At 55.0% G+C, this 25,407-nt stretch overlaps 7 protein-coding genes across 7 annotated transcripts; 5 read left to right on the top strand and 2 right to left on the bottom strand.

The window, feature by feature from the left end:
• Positions 1-1,139: 1,139 nt before the first annotated feature.
• PLICBS_009876 (uncharacterized protein) lies at positions 1,140-1,674 on the top strand (the record flags this gene model as incomplete). Its single annotated transcript, XM_018328111.2, has 2 exons — positions 1,140-1,187; positions 1,261-1,674. 2 exons carry the CDS (start codon positions 1,140-1,142, stop codon positions 1,672-1,674), a joined length of 462 nt encoding a protein of 153 aa, XP_018173344.2.
• A 3,123-nt stretch (positions 1,675-4,797) lies between these two features.
• PLICBS_009875 (uncharacterized protein) lies at positions 4,798-5,274 on the bottom strand (the record flags this gene model as incomplete). Its single annotated transcript, XM_065601737.1, has 1 exon — positions 4,798-5,274. The coding sequence occupies one exon, from the start codon at positions 5,272-5,274 to the stop codon at positions 4,798-4,800; it is 477 nt and encodes a 158-aa protein (XP_065457809.1).
• Positions 5,275-9,588: 4,314 nt separating this feature from the next.
• PLICBS_009874 (uncharacterized protein) lies at positions 9,589-10,571 on the bottom strand (the record flags this gene model as incomplete). The annotated part of the gene is made up of 2 exons (XM_018328113.2): positions 9,589-9,733; positions 9,799-10,571. 2 exons carry the CDS (start codon positions 10,569-10,571, stop codon positions 9,589-9,591), a joined length of 918 nt encoding a protein of 305 aa, XP_018173346.2.
• Positions 10,572-13,336: 2,765 nt separating this feature from the next.
• PLICBS_009873 (uncharacterized protein) lies at positions 13,337-14,493 on the top strand (the record flags this gene model as incomplete). The annotated part of the gene is made up of 3 exons (XM_065601736.1): positions 13,337-13,481; positions 13,583-14,127; positions 14,212-14,493. The coding sequence occupies 3 exons, from the start codon at positions 13,337-13,339 to the stop codon at positions 14,491-14,493; spliced, it is 972 nt and encodes a 323-aa protein (XP_065457808.1).
• A 980-nt stretch (positions 14,494-15,473) lies between these two features.
• On the top strand, positions 15,474-17,065 carry PLICBS_009872 (uncharacterized protein; the record flags this gene model as incomplete). Its single annotated transcript, XM_018328115.2, has 3 exons — positions 15,474-16,016; positions 16,070-16,163; positions 16,245-17,065. 3 exons carry the CDS (start codon positions 15,474-15,476, stop codon positions 17,063-17,065), a joined length of 1,458 nt encoding a protein of 485 aa, XP_018173348.2.
• Positions 17,066-17,846: 781 nt separating this feature from the next.
• Positions 17,847-19,560, top strand: PLICBS_009871 (uncharacterized protein; the record flags this gene model as incomplete). The annotated part of the gene is made up of 3 exons (XM_018328116.2): positions 17,847-17,963; positions 18,034-18,548; positions 18,624-19,560. The coding sequence occupies 3 exons, from the start codon at positions 17,847-17,849 to the stop codon at positions 19,558-19,560; spliced, it is 1,569 nt and encodes a 522-aa protein (XP_018173349.2).
• Positions 19,561-20,867: 1,307 nt separating this feature from the next.
• On the top strand, positions 20,868-23,487 carry PLICBS_009870 (uncharacterized protein; the record flags this gene model as incomplete). The annotated part of the gene is made up of 3 exons (XM_065601735.1): positions 20,868-21,048; positions 21,439-21,828; positions 22,133-23,487. The coding sequence occupies 3 exons, from the start codon at positions 20,868-20,870 to the stop codon at positions 23,485-23,487; spliced, it is 1,926 nt and encodes a 641-aa protein (XP_065457807.1).
• Between the last annotated feature and the right edge of the window lie 1,920 nt (positions 23,488-25,407).

Genomic DNA, 25,407 nt, shown 5'->3' with positions numbered 1-25,407 from the left:
TGCATTACTATCTTCTAGCCCCGAATACAGTAGTAATTTCCCTGAAAAGGCATCCAGTCTGGCACGGCTTTCTGGGTGACTATTGATCATACTTTGCCTACAGTCATTGAGTGCGTGAGGCCCGATACGGTCCAGGCGCTAGCACACCCGTGACCTGGCGCGCTCGTGCCCGGTTTTTCGGGTGTATTCTTAAGTCACAACTGATATATGGTCTATGCTAGTGGGCTTTGACTCCTCGCGTGTAAAAGCGGTCTGCAAGCTAAGCTGCGGCTATTCGAATCACCACTCACTCTTCAGATCTCACGAATGGCCTGGTCGGACAATCTAGCGGCATCGAGCATTTAGTAATTATGACAGTATTTAACTCACATAGTACTTACCGCAACGACGCTACTTTATCAAGTTTATATACATATCATACAGTACTGTACAGTACTGTACTATGCAGTACCTTGTCCTGACTCTAATTTAGAACCTGACAGGCTAAAGCTTCACTAGCTATACGGCCGGTCATGAGGCCGGTTAAAATTAAACGCCGAGTAACACGGCATAGCATAAAGAACGGGTCGTTTCTTATCGACGAAACCCTTGTGACTCGACTAACGCTACTATATGGGGACTCCAATATTTGTCAGTGCCAGAGTAGAGTTGTGATATGTACTGTAGACCAATACGGACAAGAAGTAGTTTCTCGTTAATACAGTAGATCCGTGGTGGCGGGTAGTTGCCGTATCATGATCTTGTTCGGGCCACAGAGAGGCGTTCCTTGTTGCCTTAAGCGGAATTGACCGAGGGCGTAAAAACGCTGCCTCGTTGATACGTCGAATGTCACTTCACGAGGTTGTGTCCTGGCACGATCATGGACGCACCCTGGATACCAAGGCGGTCTACTGGACAAGGAATTCCTGAAGCCTGCAACCCACTTTCGTCCGTGAGAAGTCCAGTTGTTGAGCTTCGCTTTGTGTCTACCTTTTAGGCACAGTATAAAACCGTCTTCAGCTCCCAATGTTAAAAGCAACCGGCCACTCCTTTCAACAACAAGCACAGCACAAACTACTATATAAACCTCACTTACTCAACTGTATACAATACGTAGAAGCTTCACGATGAAGATTGCTGGGATTCTTTCCACCGCCATAATGGCCCTCGCGGCGATTGCCTCACCGGTGCCATCACCGGAGGACTCGGTAGGTCTAAGGCAGTTTGAGCCCAAAGACTCTGCGATTATGCTGTTAAGCTGTTTCTAATTTCTGGTCATAGAAAACGCCCGACAATAAAGTCGATTCATACGCTACTCGGACCGGCTGGTACTACATCAAGCGTGATGAGGTCGACAAGCCGAATGACGATAAGAACAACGTCGATTCGTATGCTACTCGGACCGGTTGGTACTATATCAAGCGTGATGCGGCCGACAAGCCGAATGACGATAATAATAACGTCGATTCGTACGCTACCCGGACTGGCTGGTACTATATCAAGCGTGATGAGGCCGGCAAGCCGAATGACGATAAGAATAACGTCGATTCGTACGCTACCCGGACTGGCTGGTACTATATCAAGCGTGATGAGGCCGGCAAGCCGAATGACGATAAGAATAACGTCGATTCGTACGCTACCCGGACTGGCTGGTACTATATTAAGCGTGAAGCAGACCAGGGCGTCTCGTCCTAGAGCACCACCGAAGAGGCAGATACTCTTGAGATTGAGAACGACCGGAGCATGTCGTCTGATAGCGTGGAGAATTGAACCAGATAGGCATGTGGTAAGGTGCAGGACTGTCTTTCGACTGTACTGTGGCCTGGCACAGGAAATGACGCGGGGAAAAGTAACCGGGCCAAGTGCTACATTCAACATGAAGCACTTCTAGATTCCTTCTTTCACAGTTCATGAGCACAAATGAAGAAAACAAAATTAAGCACGCAACGTCTCATGTATAGTCCGAGAATTCATCCTGTGTCATAAGTGTCCGGGGCCTCCACACAGTTTTCCGCAGTGTGACGTGATGAATAGTCGCATAGCCTCGTGGCATCCTGCGCCGTCGCCTGAAATGCTTCATGTTATCGTGACAGTGAATGGATCTAAGGACCAATTCAGGGGACAGAAAATACCAAATTCTTGCTCGTGGTGTTGCATTACAGTATTCTGCCGCACTGACTGGTCAATACCAAGCGAATATTGCTAAAGGCGAGACGCTGGCCCCTGCCCCAAACGCGGACGATGTGTACCACTTGGAACCGGACCAAGCTCTCTTGCCACCTCATGTTGCCGTTAATGCTCCTTGGCCTTTCCCTTTCTCCCTGCATCGTTCGTTGGGCCAGGTTGTTGGCTCATGGGCCCTGTATTCGGTGTGACACAATCACCGGCACCCGCGTTGACCCCTGTATGGCCCAAGGAGAAGTCGACGACACCTACTAGTCTGCTCACGGCTCGCATCAGTCCCTCGACGTCGTCACAAATCAGAGTGCTGCACAGCCGCATCATGAAATACCTATCCTCCGCAAGCCCATGAAACCCTTGTAGCAGATGGTAGGTAACAGAAGCCGTATCCCCGTCGGTTGCAGGCTCTTTGGAGGACTCTGGGGCAGGGCCGAGGGCATTATGACGTAGATCAATGATTCGTAGACCAGTGACGTTGCTATCACTTTGGGGGAATGGCACTTCCAGTGGTGTCTGTTCTCTTTCGTTTGGCGCCGAGAAGGCCTGCTCGTGGGGCCGTTGAATAGATGGCAGCGATACTGCATAGGATTGAGGAAGAGTGAGAAACGGTGGCAGCGCCTGACCAGACAGCATCGAGTTGGACATCAATGACATCGCTGAGAGGACGGAGTGGAGTGCTAGGTCTGTGCTCTGAAAGAGGGCGGACATTGCTGCATCCTGGCCATGTTGATTACCCACGGTGGGTTTGGATGCAGCAGCCACTTGCTCATAGCATGCTCCGTTCGACCCTGTCTCTTTGTCGTCTGTGTACGAGTGACGTTCTGTAGCGTAGCTCAGAATTATCAGATAGCCGAGAATACGCTCAATACGAGTAATGATATCGCGATAGGTGTCGACAGGGAAGCGTCCGCCGACCCGCGGTTCCCATCGCTGCCATTCGAGGTGTGATTGCATGGAGGAGAGTAGTCGCATGCCACCACCAAAAGCCCTGCGTCGAGCCTTATATGACCGATATGTAGTGGCCGACTCCGATTCGATATGTCCACTCATTGATTTTTTCTGCGACTTTAAAGCTGAAACGGTCATGCTGAAGTAGCCGCCCAGAAGATGTAATATGGCCGATAAATCTCGTCGAAGCCACGAGCGATCCGTCAATGGCGCCGGGAAAATGGTCCAGAAAAACGCAACAAAGCTCCCCCCGGCAACAACTGCGAGACGGTAGGGAGCTAGCAGGTCGGTCCTATAGAGTGTGTGTGAGCATTTGAACCCAATTACCAAGCTAATCATGTGGAGGACGTACGGGTAGTATGGCTGCCCTGATGCTGCGGCTGCGGCTTCCCCCAAGCGCCTGACCTGTAATTCGTAGCCGATTATGAGTATCTGCGTAATGACGGCAATGAGTACGACTGGAATTAACCGAGGAAACCGGATAAAATAGTACTGGAAGAAGATAAACAGCCACAATATGACAATCACTCCGGCGGTCCTCTGGTCAACAATGTACCAATTCACGAGGGAAAACACCATTGCAAGGCAAGTGCCTCCCACTCGACAGAAGAATCCAAAGACAGATTGGCCAGAAGCTATAACTTGTTAGTGAGGTATCTAAAGCCCAAGGACTTGAGACGTACTTATAGTCATACCAAGCGCGATGGTGATCATGGCCCACGATAATCTTTGTTCCTGAAAAAATGTCTGCGTGGCCTCCAGGAAAGCCAGTATACCAATGCTCATGGTAGCACATGCCACACGGAGCCCAAAGGCTGACTCCCTAGAGCCGAGCGCTGTTGAGAGTCTGCACAGCTGGTTGCCCATTCTCTGCCACACATTGGTGGCAGGAAGCCGCTCTGGATCCGGTTTTTGGTGTGAACCACTTCCGTATGAGATGTACCCCAATTCCATGATGTCTGGGTCCCCTATTAGCTTTGAACCACGACTCCTACATATTTCTGCCAACCACTTCCGTAGCCAGATCCTCGAGGGGAAAATGAGGCGCCGGTGCGCCATGACGCCCTTTGCTACTTCATGATCCGCAAAGTCGACGAGATCCTGGACGGCCGTTTTGATCGATTGCATTAATAGTTCCGAGTATGAGATCATATCGAGCTGTAGACGATTTCTTGGCGAAGAGGCTGTCCTCAGCTCACCCTTTAGAAGTATGAGATTTACCTTTCCAAATTTGCCCTGGAGCCATGCTTACCGAATGTTGGTGAACTCTGTCGCCAGAAGAAACAGACCCCGCATCGGAGTGCCAGATTTTCGCAAGCACGGCTTTGCCAAACTCGACGTGGCCTGGTCTGTTTCGTACCGCACCTGTCTCGATATCACGATCTGACGACGCCCCTTGCCTAGGGGGAAGGTCCTTCGGCCTAGGGAGAATACCAAGGCAGATGCCGGAATGCTCCAGGCCTTGTTCAACTGGCCCAACAAGCACTTCGAATGACTTATGGATCTCCTTCACGACGCCGGTCCAAGTCTTTTCTTCTCTTGCTCTTTCCGCAGCCTCTCTAGGAGCAACACTGTCGTGGATATGCGGGCCCGAAGCCTTCGCAGTCCGCTTGACGATGTCCATAATTGTGCTCATGGCCATGCTACTATATGTCAGCTGCTGTATCCCGTTTCATCGTAGTGTGTTCCTCACATTGGAATGGTGACGTTGCCGAAGAGTCGGTAGACCTCCTCCAGATCTTCCGAGCCTAGATGTCCCCAGGCTATGCTTCTTCGCGCAACGGGAATATCATTCCATAGCTTCCCAACCAGATTCCGAAGTGCCCGTATTGTCTCCCTAATTCTTTTGACAAATTCGATATCCGACGAATCGTCAGGAGACTCGCGTCTTGCTGCTCTCATCGCCGACGGTCGCCTTTTCCAAAGTCCGGTGCTCACGTCGCCTTCGTTGAGTTGTTCCCATCGAGGTGCGCCGTCCGGCATCCGAGCTTCAAAGTAGTCCTTCTGAAGGTTGACCGTTTCTCTTAATAAGATGTTCAGGGACTTGAGCTCCGCTATGACAACCGAGCGACCACTGATAGGGACAACGAAGAGGGACACGGCCGTGGCAAGTCCCATACCGAACAGCATTGCCAACAGTAGCTCCCTGACAAACGACTCGGCCATCTTCGTTGTTGCTATCGTCGGTCCCACAGTCGCACTCGTGTTGACAATGATGCTATAAAGTACCACTGGTAGATTGAGGCTGGGCAGTTTTGCTCGCAGAAAGTTAGCCAGCCATATGTTCGTGAAGAGCCATACCGCACAGACTGCCGATTGTGAAGAATTGTACGGTGGACGATACCCAGTAGCTGGCGGAGGCGAGGTGTGAGCACGCGCCTGGATTGAGGACCACATGAGCAGGAGTGACATCGCCGAAGCGAGACAGATAGACAGGATATTGAGAATGAGCAGCTGGATGAACCTCTCACGTGGTAGAATTGCGACTGCGAGAACAGATGCGATTGAGATCAAGTATCCCTCAGTTTTGAAGTACGTAGAAATGGTGGCCGATTGGTACATGGCTATGCCAATTACGGGGGGTAAGGAGCCTCTGTCAATTTCTCCTGGTTACCATGGTGCTGCTTCGTATCCTGGGACCATAAGAGTAGGAGGCTTTTGGCAAACATACTTTAACATAACGACAAGGGTAGGTGCATCTAGTCCAATCCTGTCCACGAAGCGTCGTAGCTTGGTCCGCGACTTGACTTTCTCTGCCTCGTCGACAGCAGGAGACTCGTGCGCCTCTTCACACCGGCCCGAGGTACCGTCTTGCTGCATTGGTGGGTTCTCCGTCAATCTGAGTCCGAATAATTCTCGGTCTGAGGAAAGGACCCTCGGAACTTGTGTGGTTCGGCATTGTTGGGCCGGTAGACGCCATATAAGCACAAGACCTAACCTGAACACTCGCTCTGGGGAAATGGCTTGACCACCCAAAGCGCAATGTTTGATGCACGGCCTCTTGGACTCCCATGTAATATTTCATTCGGCTAGAGATCCTGTGCTCAGTTGTTTTGAACCTTCCCTATACGTAAGTGGGCAATGAGAAGTAGAGTTTGGACCAGTGTGGGCGACCAGTGTGGGCGATATGTGCAGCGATAGGACACGCTCAAGCCCGAGTCCCACCCTGGCTTTCAGCTCGGCGCACGACACAGTGCTGCTATACATCCGTCATCATTGAGGCTTCTGTAGCCCTTGCGATGCTTTCACTGAAGAATATAACCCAGGACGAAGGATTTCATGGCCGCGGGGTGCTGAGCCAAGCTGCCATTCAGTATGGGGCGCCTCCGCTGACACTGGGGCTCGAGTTGCTGTAGGTTGTTATTAGATCACTGTGAGCAACGCACTGCACCTCGAGTACCAAAAGGCCCTCCACAAAACGTCGAGTGTGGATCGCCCGCCGCTAGACGCCCCAGGTTACCAACACCAAGAACCTCATCCCGGTGATCTCTGCCCTTGTCAAGATGGTCATCCGCTGAAAGAGCGATTCAAAGCTTTGAGCCTTAGGGTGCTGACCACGAACAACCCTCTACCTCGAGTAAGCTTCGAACAGCATTTTACTCCAGTGGTCGCGAACCCGGACCTGCTCAGCCATGGACGGCTTCATCGGGCAGTCCAGAGAGCGGCCTGAGCAACGGGAAAAGGGCAAGGGTTACCCCGACTCCAGAGCCACTCATGAATTCCCGCCGCAAAAAGGTCCAACACCCACCTTGGCCGGGTAAGGCAAATTCAGCGTGTAATTTTGTTCATATTCGCCCGCTGATGCTGGATTGTACAGCCGATGGTGGTTGGCATCGTCAGCGTTCCCCTTGATAGCAGGTACGCTCGGCCCCGTGGCCTCAGCTTTCAGCATATGTGCTTTGGTACGGCCTTGGCGACAGCACCTTCCTCCCAACGATAGCACAGAGAGCGCGGCGTACGTTCAGGACCCTATCTGGTAGGCAATCTGTGAAACACGCTGGCAAGCAGAGCCCCGCTGTAACACCACACCAGGCTGACGGTCGTGAACGCCGTACAACTGGCCGTTGCCGTCATATCGAACCTGTTTCTTCTTTTGAACATGACAAGGCGTGTTCGCTTTACTATTGCACAACCAATTACTATTATAGGATGGTACGAAAGACCCCTGGACTATCGGCGGCTTTTAGTGATGATTTCAGGTACCTTTCAGTCATTTGTCTTGTCACTCTGTTGTCATTGGCGTCCAGCACTGCATTGAAGGGGTCTGAGCAGCCTGAAAGCGATTTCATCTGGTCCCAATCATTTTACTATGCTATATGGGCCACGATCTTATACTTCCTGGTGGCCTCCCTGTTGGTTTTCACCTTCTGGGGCGCACATTCCGGTCATTACAGCAAGGACTTTAATCTTTCGACAAGTCAGCGGACACTTATGCTACAGACCATTGTATTCCTGGCTCATCTTTTGGTTGGCGCACTCGTCTTTTCCGCCGCCGAGGACTGGGCATATTTGGATGCAGTATACTGGGCGGATGTGACTATATTCACGGTTGGATTCGGCGACTTTGCCCCCACAACCACCCTCGGAAGGGCCTTACTCTTTCCATATGCTTTGATAGGCATCATCAGCCTGGCTCTCATAATCACGTCCATTCGAACTATGCTTATCGAACGCGGTCGGCAACAAATACACGCCCGTGTACAAGAAAGAGTCCGTCGTCGGGTCGTTCAGAGGGTGTGCCTCAGTGACAAAAACAATATCCTGACGCCGGTCACCGTCGATGCTGGAGCGACCGACACGCCGGCTCCCGAATTAAAGCGAAGACGCTCTGAATTTAACCTTATGCGAGAGATTCAGAGAAAGGCATCTCGCCGGAGACGCTGGACCGCATTCTTCGTATCCGCTGCTTGCTGGATCACGCTCCTCCTCCTCGGAGCCTTTGTGTTTTCGAAGTGTGAGAAGTCGTACGGGAACTGGACTTACTACGAGTCCTTTTATTTTTCTTATGTGGCGCTATTGACCATCGGCTACGGCGACTTCGCACCTACTTCCAACTCTGGAAGATCCTTCTTCGTTTTCTGGTCACTGCTGGCGTTGCCTTCGGCCACGATTTTGATATCCAGCGCCGGAGACACGGTTGGCAGCGTCATACAGGACATGACTATCCTCCTTGGCAGTGTTACAATTCTACCAGCAGAAGACGACTTTAACCATAGCTTGAAGCGGTTAATACATCGCTTCACCTTCGGCCAAGTGTTCCCGCGCTCTCATGGTACGATTCACGACATTGAGAGCCATGGGCCTCCGAGGCGGACTCACACCCCCCGACCATCGCACGTTTCACGTCTCAGAGAGCGTAAGATGGGCGCAGCCAAGCGTGATACGCCTTCAAAACTTATCAATTCCGCCACGCACTCCGAACGGTGGCGCAGGCCCGACCAAAATCCCTTGCCCGTTCATCAAACACATTTGGACAATCTCCCAACTGGGCATGACCTGAGTATCTTGCTTGTTTCCGAAATTGAGGCAGTGGCCAAGCATATCCGCGAGTCCAAAACGCGACGCTACACATTCGACGAGTGGGCCTGGTATTTGAGACTCATTGGCGAACACGAGGACGATCCAAGGTCTCACCGTAAGATGCTGGCCTTTGAGAATAGGCAACAAGTCTTCCAACGCAGATACGATCACAAAAAGTGGAAGAAGGGCAAAATGCAGGCCAGGGCAGACGGCCATGAGCAGCTACCATCGATTGTCGATGAAGGTGAGCAGCGAAAATGGTCATGGGTGGACGACCAAAGCCCGCTGTCAGGAGTAAAAGAAGAAAGCGAGTGGATATTGGCTCAGCTGGTTCATAAATTGAAGGAGTCACTGTGGCTTACGAAGGATAAGCTCGATCGAGCGCCGTCTAAATCGGCATGACACGTACGTAGCTAAACAGGAAGGCTTCGGCTCGCAATTCGGTACTTGGACGTCAAACGTGACGTGCTACGAGGCGTCCGGTGCTATTTTACACTAAATATGGACAATGCAGATCCAGTGCGCCGCATGAAGAGACAGAAAGCCTGCAAACAGCGTAGGTGATACCCAGTAGGGGTCCGACTGCTCCCCGTTGTCGTGAATAGCAGTTGGTTGTTACCCAAACTCAGAGCTGTGATGCGTTGACGATCTACACTGAACCCAGCGACGCCCATGATTTGCACAGAACTGCCTGCTGCCCACAATCGGCCTCAAAGGCATTGAGAATAGTAGGGGTTTTGTTCCTGGCAAACGGTTCCGATGACACATGTGGTCACGCCTTGGTAGCCTTTCCCGCCACATTGACCGTACCTCGGAACATCGCCAGATGCCAAGATCTTGGTAGTATCCTCCAGGCACTGCGAGTAGTATGGATTTTGAACCCGGCACTCCAATCCGGCACTGCACGTGGTCGGGCCAGTCCAGTTGATTCCACCGCACTGGCCATATATGCTAGCCACATTAGAAGTGGGCTGAGGCGACGAGGGCGATGTCCGGCTGGTCTGCGATGCAGCTGGTGCATTTGAAGGCGGGATTGTGACTGTAACCAACGTGGTAGGCGTTGTTGCTGGCGGAGAGGACACGCCAACGCCCGGTGAAGTAGTGACTGGGCTGCCGCTATCATCGCCATTGGGTAAAGTGGCGTGGGAGGTCGCAGTGGCTCGAGTGAACAATTGCTTTGCGGTTGGCAAGAGGCCCGTCACGATCGTCGGCCCGGGGACTGGATAGGACGAAGGGTTGTTGTAGAGATCAAACTGAATGCCAGGAGCGTCCGATTTGTACAGCTCAGTGCCCTTCACACCCTCTGGCTCCCGTGTTCCGGACCCTTGGACCTTGAGGTTAAAGCATTGCGGATAGGCCTGCGCGCCGTTTGCCTGCCCAGCGCTGTGCAAGGCTATAATTTCGTGGCGCAGTACGTAATTTCCAGGTGCGAGGTCTTCGGGGATCTGCACTGTCCAGCTGTTGTTGTTGGCGATGAGGACATCGTCGGCCCACCGTCCATTGTTCAACGAGTTGTCAATGAGCCCAGCAGCACTGATCTTGAAGAACTCAAGAGTGGTCTTATCTACAGACTCACAATTGCCGGGGCATTTGGCGAGGTAATCGATGACTGGGCCTTTATGAGACTCAGGCCAAGTATTCCACTGGAGCATGATCTTTTCACCGGCATTCACAGTTGCGTGGCCGGGAGCCGAAGTTGCGCTCTTGTGGCAAATGATGTCTGGGCTGCTGAAGCTGGTGGGCTCGACAAACCCATTATCCGGTACGTCGACAGTCCATCCGATGACCTTTTCGTGGTTGGGATCGTAGGGAAATGCGGGTGAATCGTATCCCCGGTAGGCGACCCCATTGGCAACGACCCAGTCAACGTGGCCGTGACCAGCGGCCTTGCGACCCCAGGCCAGAGCAACTGCCCAGACGAAAGCATGGTGCTGCTTCAACATGGCTACAAGGACAGAAGGTCAGCGCCTGTGTGTGTACAGATTGATGGCAAGCGAATCGCAATGTGTTACCTCAGGGGTTGCAGAAAATGAATGTAAGAAACGAACGATGGAGATGGCGGGCACCTGGCCGCCAAAAGTGTAAAAGAAGGACAAACGGACGTCGACAGTCAAGGATGCGTAGAGAATAAGGAGAGAGGGGGCATCTAGGAAGAACTTGTGGACTATTTATCGTCAAGTCTTGTTCTTGGCTACAATCGCGGTTCCCTGTTTACAGACCAGGGCTGGCTGCGTTGGAGCAGCAGAAGGCCTAGCGGTAAGCGAGGCAATCCTCGTGCTCAGGATCAAGCGACCGACGCATAACCCGAGAGTACAATCCGTTCATTCGGCGGCTAAATGGATAGTCGAGAAAAGCCTGTGTGCGTGGAAACCTTGGGCGTTTCACGTGGCCATCGACCACCGGGCGTCACTGATCACTTGGGGACAGTGCTCCGCGCAGGACGGCCCTCGCAGTCGGTAGAACGGCCCGACAAACAGCTATCCCTGCGGTCGCGTTAAGCTTGGCAGGGGTTGCGTGGATCATCCGGTATCGCGTTTGATCTGATCCTTGGTGGCAGGCCACATCGCTTGACGGCGAAACGATCAACGTGAAACGACGCCACTTTTGGCAGGCGAAGGGTTTCAATAGCCAGCAAGTCTTTAGCCGCCGGACTGGAAGCGAGCAAAGACCCTTGGCCATTTCCATCGTCGTCGGCGGCGCGATAGCGCACTGCTGGTTGGAGCGGCCGAAGATGGTGCGATGCGGAGCGACAGACCGTGCGGTGGAATGCAGGGGACGCTAGACTCGGCGGCTACTGCCGCAAATTGCAGCCCGTCTTCGGCCCAGCTCGCCCGGGCCGTGGGCGGGCGGGACTCTCAAGCGCGCCGAGACTACGGCAAGGGATCCCCGGCTTAAGGCACACTGTGAATATGGCAACGAAGAGGCTGCGATACAGCACGTGGCAGGCAGAGGCAATGGCGCGAGAGCCTTGCGCGTCCAACGCCTTCGTCCATCGCCGCGCGGATCGGTCGGGCTCGCGGTAGTTTGTAGCGAGCGAGCGCGCCCGACGCCGGCACGTCTTGCGCTGGCGGCATCATCACTGCCTCATCATCACTGCCTCCGACGCTGTCTTTCCAGCATCCTGCAGCCGGGCACGCTTGCAAATGGGGCTGGTGGTGTAGGTGCAGTCTGGGACTCTTGAATCCTCCATGTTGATCAATGTTTTTTTCTTTATGCCCGTGCCTGCCAAGACACCGTGCCCCTGCTATAGCTCATACGCTGGCGCACGCAGACAGTGCCACGATCGATGACTTTGTTCACGTCCAACTCGCTACCACAGCAGCAGGGTTTCACCTCAGTCACTTACAGTCGCCGGTTAGCCTGCGACTCATTCGATTGCTGCGGCGGCCGTCCGGCCGGCCTTGAATTCCTCACATCGCTGCCTCAGCAGCCGCTGGCTCAATTTCCATGCTCCGGTTCGCTTTTCGCGGCGCCTTGAACGCCCTGGGGTGTGCTTGCTGCCGTGGCCCGCTCGCGGAAGCAGGGCGGCGGGCTGGGGCGACACCTGTGCTCCAGGTGGCAATGGAATTCTTCGCCTCATCACACAGCGGCCATCCGTACGACCGCGTCGCGTCTACGCGTCGCGGTCCGCAGCATGTTCTGTGCCGCCATCCGTTTATTATTCGACCATGCACTGGCGTCGATAGGTGGCTCGCGCCACCGGTCCATGAATAGGGTCATGCACAATCGACTCCTGTCTGAGCACAGAGTCACACGCGCGTCACTCGGAGCTAACCTGCCCGATCCGCACCACCGAGCTGCATCACCACCGTGTGCAGTCATCCTAAGAGATGCCATATCGGCCCTGGTCACTGATGCGAGCTGGCACCGCGACACTAGACCATATTAGTAGCAGCTCCTTTTCTTTTTTTTTTTTTTTTTTTTTTGGACGTGACTTGTGGCTTCTGTGTGTGTGTCTCGGGATGTCGCCGCCATCGCGAACCCGGGCCTCTCATGGCCTACCCGGCATCCCACGCATGAGGCTACAGAAATGGGATTTTGCATCTTGATCCATAGTGAGTCGTCGCCACGTGTAATTGTCAATCCCAGTCAAGTCAACAGTGGTCCTGTCGCCGGTGGCATTGCTCTGATGTCCCCCTTGGTCATAGAGGAGTCAAACTTGTAGCCCCAGCCGATACGTGGCGTCCGACTGCGTTCATCACGTTGACCTGTCGAGATTGCAAGATCCTTGGGGTTGAACGGCTGCGCGTTGCCACAACCCCCCGGCACCCAAACGCATCAATCATCTCAGTTAGTCCCTCTCCTGGGTTGACGCGACTTCGAGGCCTCCAACTGGGCGGCGGACACTTCGGACTGGCAGTCAATCGGGGACGGCTTTTCATGGTCAGACGGCATTAGAAAGTATGTATCGGACCCATGAGTGTCGAGTTGCTGGCTGTGCGTTCCCTCGGTAGTGGGCCTGGCGTACCGACCCGACCGGACTCCATTGCGAGCCGATCGGGACGAGTAAGCTCAGCCCAAACAGACAGACAGAGAAGTCAATAGCTGCATTGTCGTGGAGCGACATGCCGTATTTAAGGCTGTTGCCACATTGCAAGACTCGAATCTCACTCGAGAAAGTTGGCGTCACTTCTTTCTTTTGCTTTCCAGCACGGCAATGGCAGTGACGGGCTCAGCCAAAGCAGGAGAGCCTGCTAACAACGGGACCATGACAATGCACCAAAGAAGACCCTTTCCCCCTGGGATACACGTTCCATCGCTCACATTCTTCGAGGCCGATGGGCGCCAGGACATCGACTGGGACACACAGGAAAGCCACCTCAGGTACCTGGTCCAAGCCGGTGTCCAAGGAAGTAAGTTGCATCATTCCTATCCTCGCCGCATGGGCACGGAATCGTCCATTTTCGCGCCCAAAGGAAGGAAGCCATCGGGACAATGACTGACCGGGGCGTAGTCGTCGTCGCGGGAACCTGCGGGGAGGCCGCAACTCTGACAGCGGCCGAGAAGTCCCAACTGATTGCGAGAGCGGCGCGAATTGCCACAGACAACGCAAAGGACGAGCTCACCGTGACGGCCGGCTGCTCGGGGAGCTGCACGAGGGACGTCATCGACCAGACGTGCGCGGCGCAGCGGTCCGGTGCCGACTTTGCGCTCGTGCTGGCGCCGGGGTCTTTCGCGTTCGACATGGACCAGACGGCCATTGTGGCCTTCTTCCAAGAGGTAGCCGATGCCTCGCCCATTCCCATCATCATCTACAACTTCCCGAGCATCGTCAATGGACTGAACCTCAGCCCCGAGACGCTACAGCTACTCGGCCGCCACAGCAACATCGCTGCCGTGAAGCTGACCTGCGGCGGGATTGCCAAGGTGGCAGCAGTCGCCGCAACAGCTCCGCCCGAGTCATTCGCCGCGCTGGCCGGCCAGGGCGACTGGCTGCTCCCCGCGCTGTCTGTGGGTGGAGTGGGTTGCATTGCCGGCGCCTCAAACTTGTTTCCGCAGGTGAGTTTCTGGAGCATGGCGGGCGATTGACAATTGATCAAGGTCTTGAGCTGCCACGGCTGACGTGAACGCTCTGCTGGTTAGACCCTCGTAGAGATTCGGCGACTGTTCGTCAAGGGAGACATGGCGGCGGCGGCGGAGCTGCAGCGCAGGATGAGCCTGGCAGAGCAGGGGTTCGCGCAGGCCGGGCTAAATGGGACCAAATGGCTCGTGGTCAGCAATCGTGGATACCCGGCCGCGAGCGTGCACTGCCGCAGGCCAATACCGCGGTTTGCGGATGTGAAGAAGATGGCTGAGGTGGCTGAGGTGGTGTCCGCGGTGCTGCCGATTGAACACAAGCTCGCGCAGCAAGGCGCGGGGAGTTGACGGGCGGGCGCGGGGGATCTGCTGCCGTAGATTCAATCGCATCCAGTTCCGCGGCGATGTCCAATTACTGACGCGGCCCAGATCGGAGCGACACCTTTGCCCCGTCGTCCATTGCCTCCACACGGGCGTAGTGTTCCCCGTCCCAAGGAAAATGGTCTTGCGACTTGCCGAGAGGTGAGTCGCGGGAGAGTCGAAGAGTTGTCGGACCGACGATCATGCCCTGAGCTGGACCGTCGTCGCGACGCAGGCGACCCGAGCGCATCAAGGCAGCAATCACTGGGATCCTCTAGAGTCCAGGGAGCGTCCAGTAGCTCCATACTACTACCTAAATGCCCATCGGTACCCCGCATTGTCCCCTGGAGCCAGAGCCCGTGTGGGCGGCGTCCACCCGGGCACGTTACAATGCCCCGGCGGCTGGGTTGGAGGTCCCGTTCCACCACTGGTCAGCAGGTGCGCCCCGCGCGCACCTGGCGCCCCGGGGAACTGGAGCCCCGCAGCAGCCACGATGCCTGCTTCCGTTCCATTACACTGGTTGTATTGCCTCCCGCCGCTGGTTCGGTAGGTGTTGCAGACGGCCTGCGTTGCACAGTCTGCCTCTCGTCAACACCGAGCCTCTTTGACCCTCCATCTCGACGCCGCAGGCCCGAGCAAGGACCAGGCGCCATCGCAGTCCGCCATTCGCTCTGCCACCAGCCAGCCAGCTACTGATGGATGCTGCACGCGCACCCTGGCGGCCACGCGGTCCGCGCACGAACGGCCCCCAGCTCCCGCGCGTCCCCCGATCACGAAACGGCTGCTTGACATGCAAGCGGCGCAAGGTGCGATGCAGCGAGCAGCGCCCGAGGTGCTACCATTGCGACCGCCTGAGCCTGCCGTGTGTGTGGAAGGACACCGCAACGGGCCTGCCGTCGCAAACTGCCGCTGCCGCTGCCAGTGCCGCCCGCCAGTCTCAAGAGTCACCAGACGACTCGGACTTCGCCATGCATTTCGACCAGCAGGCGCCGTTTGCCGACCTCTTCGACTTTGCCAGCTCGTTCGCCGGCCCCGGGGCTGAAGTTCCCTCGCTCTTCAGAGGTGTCCCTGACCTCGACCTCCGACCTGCCAGTGGCGAGCATGGTGCATCCGGTTACCCCCTGCTGTCCGTTGCGTCCGTTGCGAGAAGCCCCTCGCCAACACCGAGCGACAATTCCGACGCGGATCGCGGGTCTGACGACACCTTGGCGATGACGGAACCGCCGCCGATTTTACAGCCCATCGAGAATGGGCCACGCTGGGCCTCGGCGAGGGCGTTCTTGGAGGCCATGGCGGCCTCGTCGGCCATGGTGCGTTGCTCCAGAATGGCCTTTGCTGCCCTGCAGCGCCAGAAGAAACCCGCCTCTCTCCAAGTTGACCATCGTCCCTTCTATGACCGCGCAGCCAAGAAATTGGCTGAAAGCGTCACCGACCCTTTTGCAGGCACTGCCGACAATCGGGAAGACCTCAAGCATATACTGACGACAATTTTTTTCCTGTCGTACATCGACGTCAGTTGACGCCATCCTCCGTGAGTCAATAGATGTCGCTAACACAGGGGCAGCTTCTCACCGATCGCCATGACCTGGCGCATGCCCACCTGAAGCAGGCCTACAAGGCAATCAAGAAAAGAGACAGGCTGAACTCGGAGCCGATCGGTACGTATGCGACGACCCCATCGATGCGCTCATGCCATGGATCTTTGACAGGGTCCCACAGACGCTGACCGGTGCTTCCAGAACAGCGCGTCATCTCATGGATCCGCGTCCTTGACGCAAGAGCCGCATCCGCTGGTGGCGAGGGCTGCTTCGTCAACGACCAATCCGGCGTTTACTCGCCCGTCGATACCCAGGTTTGCCACGCCTCAACGCCTTCGGGCACAGGCGAGGCGCACAACGCCAAGGTCGAAGAGGTTCTCTACGACCTGCTCTGCCAGCCGGGCCTTCAATTCTTCCAGGAGGTGCAGTCTGTCACGGGCCGCATCACCATGATCGACCACTATCACCGCAGCCGCGGCACGGTCGAGGACGAGACCCAGGTCATGGCGGCTGCTGCCGACATCTTGCGCGACTTGTCCCGCTTGCACGACCGGCGACCTGTCCTCGCGGACCACGCCGTCGCCGGCGACATAGGCGAAAGCCTCCTGGCCCCCTCCCTGGCGAGCGCTATTGTGTCCTCCTACCGCACATATCTGGCAAACTTCCACAGCTGCTACGTCCACCTCCACCGCGTCGCCCACCGCCATCTACCGCGTCCGCAAATGCTCGTCAAGGCCATTGCGCGTATACGTGACCTCATGCGAGCCATGGTTGCGAGCCGGGAGACTTTGCCTGTCAATGTCCTGTGGCCGCTGTTTCTGTGGGGCTGCGAGGAGGACGATGTGGAGGAATGTTGCTGGATCGTCGAGACGATTCGCACCTTCGAGAGCATCGTCACAAACGCCAACATAGCGGCTGACCTGCTTTGTGAGGTGCAGCAGCGGCAGCGAGATTGTGGGGGCCGCGTTGATATACGCTCTGTCGCCGTGGAAATGTTCAAGGCGAGCTTCGCCATGGTGTAGTGGGTAGCACATTCTCTTTGCCGTGTCGTCAATTGCCAGCTACCACTGGCCTGCGGGGACGACAACATTAGACGCCTGCCGAAGAACCCGCTCCGAGCAGGAGAGGTACAGTCTCGGCCGCGTGGGCCACGCCACTGGTGGCCATTTAGCCAGTTATAGCTGGCGCTATGGGCTTTGCTTCTCATCGTGGGGTCTGTAAGCAGCCTGGACATGGCTCGGCCGATGGGTTCGACCTCGTCTTACGCCCCGCTCCTGGCGCCTTCCATCCCATCACCCATCGCGTCGCGAGCATTCGATGAGTTTCTCTCGTTCTGGTCTGTCCGAGTCGCTCGTGACGGACACCATGGTCGCGATCCTACCTCCATTCGCCCTCGCTAAAGCTGCCGGCAGTCGTGCTGCACCAGACGAAATCGCCGGCGCCGACACTTCCTGTGGTTCTTGCGAATTCGCAGAACGGCGTTGGCAGTCTTTTGTCGCGGGCTGTGTGCGGACTCGGATCCGATCGCTTGTCGGTGGTTGCTGCCTCCCCTCTGCGGGGATGCGACCGGGGCCCTCGTTCCGATCGGGGTCGTAATGACAGTTCCCGACGCGATCGGCTCACATCACCAAGGCTTCAAAACACGAGCAATGGGCCATTGACTCTGCAATATGCATGGCAACTAATCGATTCATGATAAAAACGGTCTGTGGTCTCGCCGCTTCTTGCTCTCGTGACAGAGTACCTTACTCGGCTGGAAAGTGAAGCCTGTCGCCACCTGCGTTCGTATCCTTGTCAAACCAAATGGAGAAGTCGGGCACTCTTGAAGAGATTGAAACGTCCACGGGGCCGAAACGCGAGGGCCCCGAGCCAGGTGTCGTTCCGTTACAGAGAGAGCGAGTTCAGTTGACGGATGCCGATGTGAGTTCCTCGCTGTCATCAATGGTCCTGCAGCATGCGTGCGAAATCCATGTGCTGACCTCGCATACAGAATAAAAGGATATTACGGAAGACGGATAAGCATATCTTGACGCTCCTCTTCTGGATATACTTCTTGCAAATATTCGACAAGGCCGTCTTCGGCACTGCGGCACTCTTCCACCTCAAGGACGACGTCGGCCTGACGGGGACGCAGTTTTCTCTCGTGGCGTCAATCTCCTCCATCGCGCAATTAGCATGGCAGCCCTTTTCGAGCTTCCTCATAGTCAAGGTGCCGCCGCGCATCCTCATGCCCACTCTCGTCTTGGGCTGGGGCATCGCCGAGGCCACTATCGCTGCCGGGCACAGTTTTGGCTCTCTCCTTGCGTCGCGCTTCTTTCTCGGCCTTTTTGAGGCAGGCTGTCTGCCACTATTCAGCATCATTACGTCGCAGTGGTATCGTCGCGTCGAGCAGCCTCTTAGAGTTGCGGTATGGTACTCGAATAACGGAACAGCGACGATCCTAGCGGGGATTCTGGCGTATGGGCTGGGTCACATCCCGTCTGATTTACTCAAGCCCTGGCAGATGTGAGTTGTTCATTATCACCTCCGGCACATCGAGTAGTGTGCTTCAAGGATGGGCCAAGACTGATCGTGATGCAGCATTTTCCTCTTCGCTGGTCTGTTGACGATTGTCAGCGCCCCTCTGGCATACTGGAAGCTCGACAATGGTCCCGAGTGGGCTCGCTTTCTCACAGAGCTTGAGAAGAGGCAGGCTGTAGAGAGGCTCCGGGCGAATCAAACCGGAACAGGGTCCCGCAAATTTAAATGGTCTCATCTTCTGGAGCTCGCTGTTGAGCCCAAGAGCTACCTTTGGATCGGATTATCCCTGCTGCTCAACATTGGCGCTGCTGTGTCGGGCACGTTTGGGCCGCTTATTCTCTCCGGTTTCGGTTTTGACGCTTTCCAGTCGTCACTCCTTAACATGCCCTTCGGTGCCGTCCAGCTCATCGTCATCTTATCGAGCTGTTGGATCGTGCAGAAGGTGCGCCTCCGATCCGTGACGCTATTCGGCTTCATGATACCCGTTCTAATCGGATCTGCCATGCTCTACGCACTGCCTCGGGGGCCGTCTCATCAAGGCGCCCTGCTTGCTGCCTACTACCTCATAGCGTTCCTCTTCGCGGGCAATACGCTTCTCATATCCTGGATAGTGGGCAATACGGCTGGTACCACTAAATCGTCCGCAACACTTGCTCTGTTCCAAGTTGGCTCATCCGCAGGCAATATCATTGGCCCTCTTCTCTTCAACAGCGACGACGCGCCTTTATACCACAGAGGCCTGCGCGCCATTCTTGGAGTATTCGTGGCGTTTCTCTGCTGCGTTATCATTCAACTCGGGAACCTCTTCATTCTCAATAAGGTCCAGGCCAAGAAGAGGGTGCGCAACGGCAAACATGCCTCCATCCTGGATCACTCTATGACGAGCTCGTATGAAGGATTTACTGAGGCAGACATGACAGAGACCGGGAGGCTAGGGGACAATGCGTTTGACGACTTGACTGATGGGCAAAACGATGAGTTCATATACTTGTACTAAGCACAACCGCCGTAGCTGGATTGTATCTCCCCCTCAGTCCGTTTTGAGGCACCCACAGTGTTGAGCTTCGGGAACTATGAACTGAGCTGCGGCAAGCATGGAATGCCCTGCTCGACGGATCTCTAGCGCGAATCCGCCCGCTGAAGAAGACTTCGCTACAATTGAAATGACTGCTCAGCTTCAGTTCACGCCACAAACAGAAAGGACGTGGCTGGTCCTCGTGCCGTGAGAGTACGAATCCCCATGAGGTAGTCTTGCTCTCGACTTCACTTGTAGTCCGGAGGGGGCCTTCTGGGAACGCTAGCAAATAAACCCCGGCTGCCGAACACAAGGTTCGCTAGAACCGGGACAGCGCCTCTAGCGCCCACATCCTGCTCGCCTAAAATTAAGCTTAGAAGCTATCAGCTCCCCAAGGGCTGTTGAGGCTTTTCATTGGATCCTCTTGGGCTTGGAGCACCCTGAGCGCCAAGCGCGATATTTGATCGCCCTCGACTTCCATCTCTAACTTGAATGGACTTGCACGTTGCAGCTGGGGTATGAGGTTGTGTCTCCTGTGGGTCGAGTTTTCATCGGCGATGCCTCAACTCAGCTGGGAGCATCCAACGTAGCAGTGTCACGGTAGCACCCAAGCCGGCTGGACCATGCGGGGAAGTCTGCCTTTGAAGCCTGCAGGTGCGCACAGCACTAATCGGTCAGGTGATCCAACGTCCGTCCACCACATGATGAGTCGCGACCGCCCTGAGCGGCCATCTGAATTGACGTTTTCTGGCGGCACGGAATAACATGCATTATTGACGCCCGCGCTGAACGAACGAGCCACCATGCCACAGCTCGATGACATACCCGGCGCCCGGGTCTCCCGGCAGCTCATGCCTGAGCGAGCCAGAGGTCTCGATCCCACTGTTCGGAGCTCTGATGACTCTATTTGAAGGCTTGTTGTGCCGTCATTTGAGCATAGAGTAGGGGCGCACCGCCAGTCATTGCGCTTCTAATCTCCCGTGCCCATCGCTGGACGGGGTTTGACCAGTACTCTATTCCATCGAGTCCATTCATCTGGCCGAACGCCGATCAAAGGCGTTTTAGGACAATGTTTACACCCAGAATGCGGCACCTGATGGTGGTAGCCTTGGGCGCAGTGGCTGCCGCCGCGGCATGCACATCTGAACTGGTTGTGGATGAGTTCACCAACTCATTCTCAACGAAGCGTAACAACCTCGGTTCGTGGACGTCGGGTATGGCTCCAGACATACGGTTTGTGCGATGCTCTATTGCCATTGGATTAACCAACTTGAGCAGACGATGCCAGCATGGCAAGTATCTCTGCATCTGGCGGAATCCTCAGCTTCACCCCGAAGAGCGGAGCGTACTACTACGAGACGTTCCCCTGCCAAGCGCTTCAGACCAACTCGTATACGCACGTACAGTTCGAGATCAAGGCTCCCGTGTCGGGTGCAGCCTTTACAGCTGAACTCAAGTGGGCATCGAGCTGTTCGTCAACGGCCAGTACGAAAACATCTTTCAGGGTCACCAGCCTTACCGGGAGCTGGCAGCAACTCCGCATCCCGCTTAATAGCTTCCCCGGCGCGAACCTAAACGCTGCCCTGTCCATTGTCATAATGTCTTTTTCGTCCACCCAGCAATGGCAGTTGGATAAGGTCTCGTTTGCCTGCTCTCAAGGGCCGATGTCCTCTGCAAGTAAGTGCCGATGGGCCTGAATTGTTCCTAGGCTATCGCTTATATGTGCTGACTCTGGGCTCCGTAGCAACTCTCCTCACCACCACGGCGCCAGGAACAAGTATGAGCACATCGAAGTCATCCACTAACCTGGCAACTACCTCGACAGAATCCACCACAAGCATGTCCACTCCATCAATGCAGTCCACGCTTACTACATCTGCTTCAACGGAGCCCACCCTAACTACATCCATTCCAACGCAGAGCTCTCTAAGCACATCTACTCCACCAACTCAGTCTACCATAGGTATATCGACTTCAACGCAATCCACTGCGAGCACATCGACTTCGATACGGCCCACCACAAGTACAACTACGTCACTACCATCTACGACCACACCTATCGTATCGCCATCCACTACATTTACGGCCACTACGATGCTATCATCTACAACTCTATCCTCAGCAGCGCCCTCTGGCACGGATGCGTCTATTTCAACGTCAGCTACTTCGCTCACGGCTACCGTGACAGGCTCAACAACGACTGGGGTTGCTACGACGCCATCGACTTCACCATCGTGCTCGCCCCTCCTCGTGGATGACTGGGCATCGCAGTCGCGCCTCAGCTTCTTGCAATATAACGCACTCCTGCTGCCGACCGGTGATGATGGTACGATGCAGTCCATGGTCGTTAGTAACAATCGCATAACATTGACGCCAAAATCCACGTCGTCGTATTTCTATACGCAGGTTGGGTGTGTGGACGCCACCAAGTACGGTGGCATCTCCCTTCAGATAAAGGCTGCAGTCGGAACGACGTTTAAGATCGAACTATCGTCCAAAACAACGTGCGACGGCGCAGCGACGGCGTGGTCGTCCCAGACAACGACCCAATTAGGATGGACCTTCGATGGAACCGAGAAACTCTATAGCTTTGCCTGGTCTAAATTCAGCGGCGTTAACTTGACCAAGCTGAGGTCGATCGTTGTCTCGACACTCAACAAGCCGGTCACCCTTGGCCCGCTAGCACTCTACTGCGGCAGCATCCCGAACGGTTGGCCAGTTCCCACGACTACCAGCTCAGTGGTATCAGCAGAGACCGTCGAGGCACCTGCCGCTACTATCTCGGGATTTGTTATCGACACTTTCAGCAACCCAAGCACAAACTCACTTGGGTTCTGGCATGGTGGCAGTGAGATGAGCCTCAGCTGGGGCACAAACCGCGTGACGATCGTTGCTCCAGGTCCCGACTACGCATTTACTACACAACTCAGCGGTGGTTGTCGAGACATGCGCAGCTATAGCAGCTCATACCTGCACATTGCTTACTCGGGACACACGAAATTCTCAGTCTCATTGCAACAACACAATTCGCAGTGCAACGGCGGCATGGCACCAAATCCCGAGACGAGGGACAGCCTTGAGGCCGGTCGGTACGCAGTGGGCAACGATATCTACATACCGATTTCGCACTTCAAGATCAACTTACAGCGCGCTACTAGTATCGCCATCAGAGGAGTCTATAGCACAGATCCTTTCGTTCTGACCAAGGTTGAGATCATCCCCTCGATTCCCCCGGGCGTGGGCATACCCCCAAAATTACCCTCAGGTACCCTCGTATTTGCCTGCACGCGGCCCAACTCGTTTGCATTCGGCATAGACGATGGCAACCCAAAGTACGCTGCGAGACTGGCGCAGATCATTCGCGACGCAGGCATCAAGGTGACCTTTTTCGCGGTCGGCGCAGTGCTCGAAAACCCCTCGACAGGTATGGCCAGCTTCTACCAGCAATTGAAGGACGAGGGCCACCAGATAGCGCTCCATTCCTACTCGCACCCAAGGATGGAGGGACTCCCAAGCATTGACAGCATCGACTGGGAGTATACCGAGAATTACAGGGTAATGTCAAGCACCTTTGGCGAGAGATCGACCTACTTCCGGCCACCTTTCGGCGTCGAAGGTGCGCGCATGCGTCAGCGATGGGCAGCTGCATCAGGATCGGACAAGGCTTACATCATCAACTGGAGTGTTGACGTCCAGGATTGGCTGTGGGCAGAGACGAGCACTCCGGAGAAGCAAGTAGACGCCTTCAAGGCCGACGTTGCAAAAGGAGGCAACCTGGTCGTCATGCACTTTTCGTACAACTCGACGGTCAACTATTTCCCGGAATTTATCAAGCAGGCTAAAGCTGCTGGTAAGAATATCATGCGGGTTGATCAGTGTATGGAGGATCCAAATGCACCACCGCTTTAATCCTCGCACAAAGCGCAACTGCGGAGTCCGGACGAAGCTCGGCGGCAGCCGAAATGTTAGGAGTAGTCCTTTTTCACACACGCATTTTTCGAGCCCCTGCCACGAGCGCTAAAAATAAGTCTGCCGGGGTGGTACAGTGCCATGTTGGCGGCCCGCTGTAGCAGCTAAATAATTATTATAAGGGCATCGCGGCCTGCACTGCAGGCCTGCCTGTGCCGCACAGTAGCCAGGTCGTGGGGGCGCGACATGTGTGACCTTGAGCACCAGGTACCTCAGTCTTGACCATAACTCTGAACCCCCAGAAACTGGCAGGGCAAGCGCCTCCTTCAGCGATGAACAGCTTTATATCTGAGACCACTTTCGCCCATTTTTTTTTTAAAAAAAAATTCTTTACCGCGGCTAGAGGACGATACGGTGATGGCAGGGACTGCAGGATCAGCAGAAGTCGCCCAGGGGGGCGTGCACTCTATGAGAGCAAAGCGGTTGCAGCAGCTCAACGAAATAATTGCCGGACGGGATCTCGTGGAAACTACCATTTCCACTCCTCATGAAATACTCATGTCAAACGCATTGCGAAATGCCGTGCTTGGTCGAGCCTGCTACCCTCGAGATGAAGAAGCAATGGTGCGACGCATCACGGACAATCGGGTCAGAAACCGGGACTATCTCATCGGTGACGCCACAGATCTCGAGAATGGTCGCTTCCCCGGCATTTTATTAGATGCCTGGAAGCTAATCATCTGCGACGTCCGCTTTATCGATGAGAGCCATGGTCTAGAGGCTGCATACAACGCACAGCTCCGAGAACAGGACCTTCAAACTCTGGGAGAGCGAGCTAGAGAGATAGTGCGAACAGAAGAGGAAAGGCTGGCACGCAGAAACGCCAGATGGTTCATCTCTGCTCTCGAGAATCTATCACCCGAGAAGTTCGAACAGATGGAGCCGGATGTAAATGCGACTATGACAATCTGGAAAGAAGTGTCTCCCGCGCCACCAGCATGGATCCAGCAAATAACTTGGGCCATGCAGCCCTGGGGTTTTGCATTTTATAAGACCAAAAAGGTCGAGCAGGTATATGGAAGCAACTGGGCTGAAGCATGGGAAGCCATCCGCGAACAAAGCTGTGTTTTGCCCCATTCTAATTGGGACGAGCGCTCGATCCGTCATGCATCTTTGGATGGCATTCATTGCGGGGGATACAGATCAGTGGTGAAGAAGCTGTGGACCGAAGACTGGCCTTCTGGTCCTCCGGCTGGAGGCGTGACTTCGGACATTGCCGTACGAGAGTAAGTTACTTCTTCCGTCGAAAGCATACATACCGGGGAGTAGCCAGTATATTAACGGGCTCCCAGACACTTTAGAGGGTACAGAGAGTCACTTGCATCTCCCGGCATCTTGCGGAACACATTTATTGTAGTGGACGCAGAGCCAATCCCCGATAGCCTCGATGAGGTGATTCATAATCGCCTCCCAGACCTTTGGGTGTGGGCATATGATGCCGACTGGGACCCTTCTCTATCACCAACTGTCTCCGTATTAGAGGGGGAGGAATATCAGGGCCGAGTCAAAGTGTCTATTTATTGTCTCAACGCATGGTTCTATGCGGCCCGTTATGAAGGGATAAGCTTCCTGGATATGTGGCTTAAGGCACAGCGGCATTCCCAAAAGCAGTGGATTTGCTACTCAAAGCCGCTGGAAGAATGGTGTCACGAATCCTATATTTGACATTTCGCTATAAGACATGGGTTCTGATAGCTTTGCAGCATTTGTTTTATTTGATTCCATTTTTTGCGATGCTGTAGTGATGGCTATGTGCGATTCCTGTCTTGGACATCGCGGTTCATCCCGGCTCGTACATCGACTGGAAGATTTGGCAAGGCACCAGCGACCAATGGCCTAAAGCCTGAAATAATCAATTGT

This window comes from Purpureocillium lilacinum, assembly GCF_023168085.1.
Source record: "Purpureocillium lilacinum CBS 284.36 DNA, scaffold_8, whole genome shotgun sequence".
Classification (NCBI taxonomy): domain Eukaryota; kingdom Fungi; phylum Ascomycota; class Sordariomycetes; order Hypocreales; family Ophiocordycipitaceae; genus Purpureocillium; species Purpureocillium lilacinum.
The sequence above is the reverse complement of the archived record's forward strand: the minus strand, read 5'-3'. Positions and strand labels throughout refer to the sequence as shown.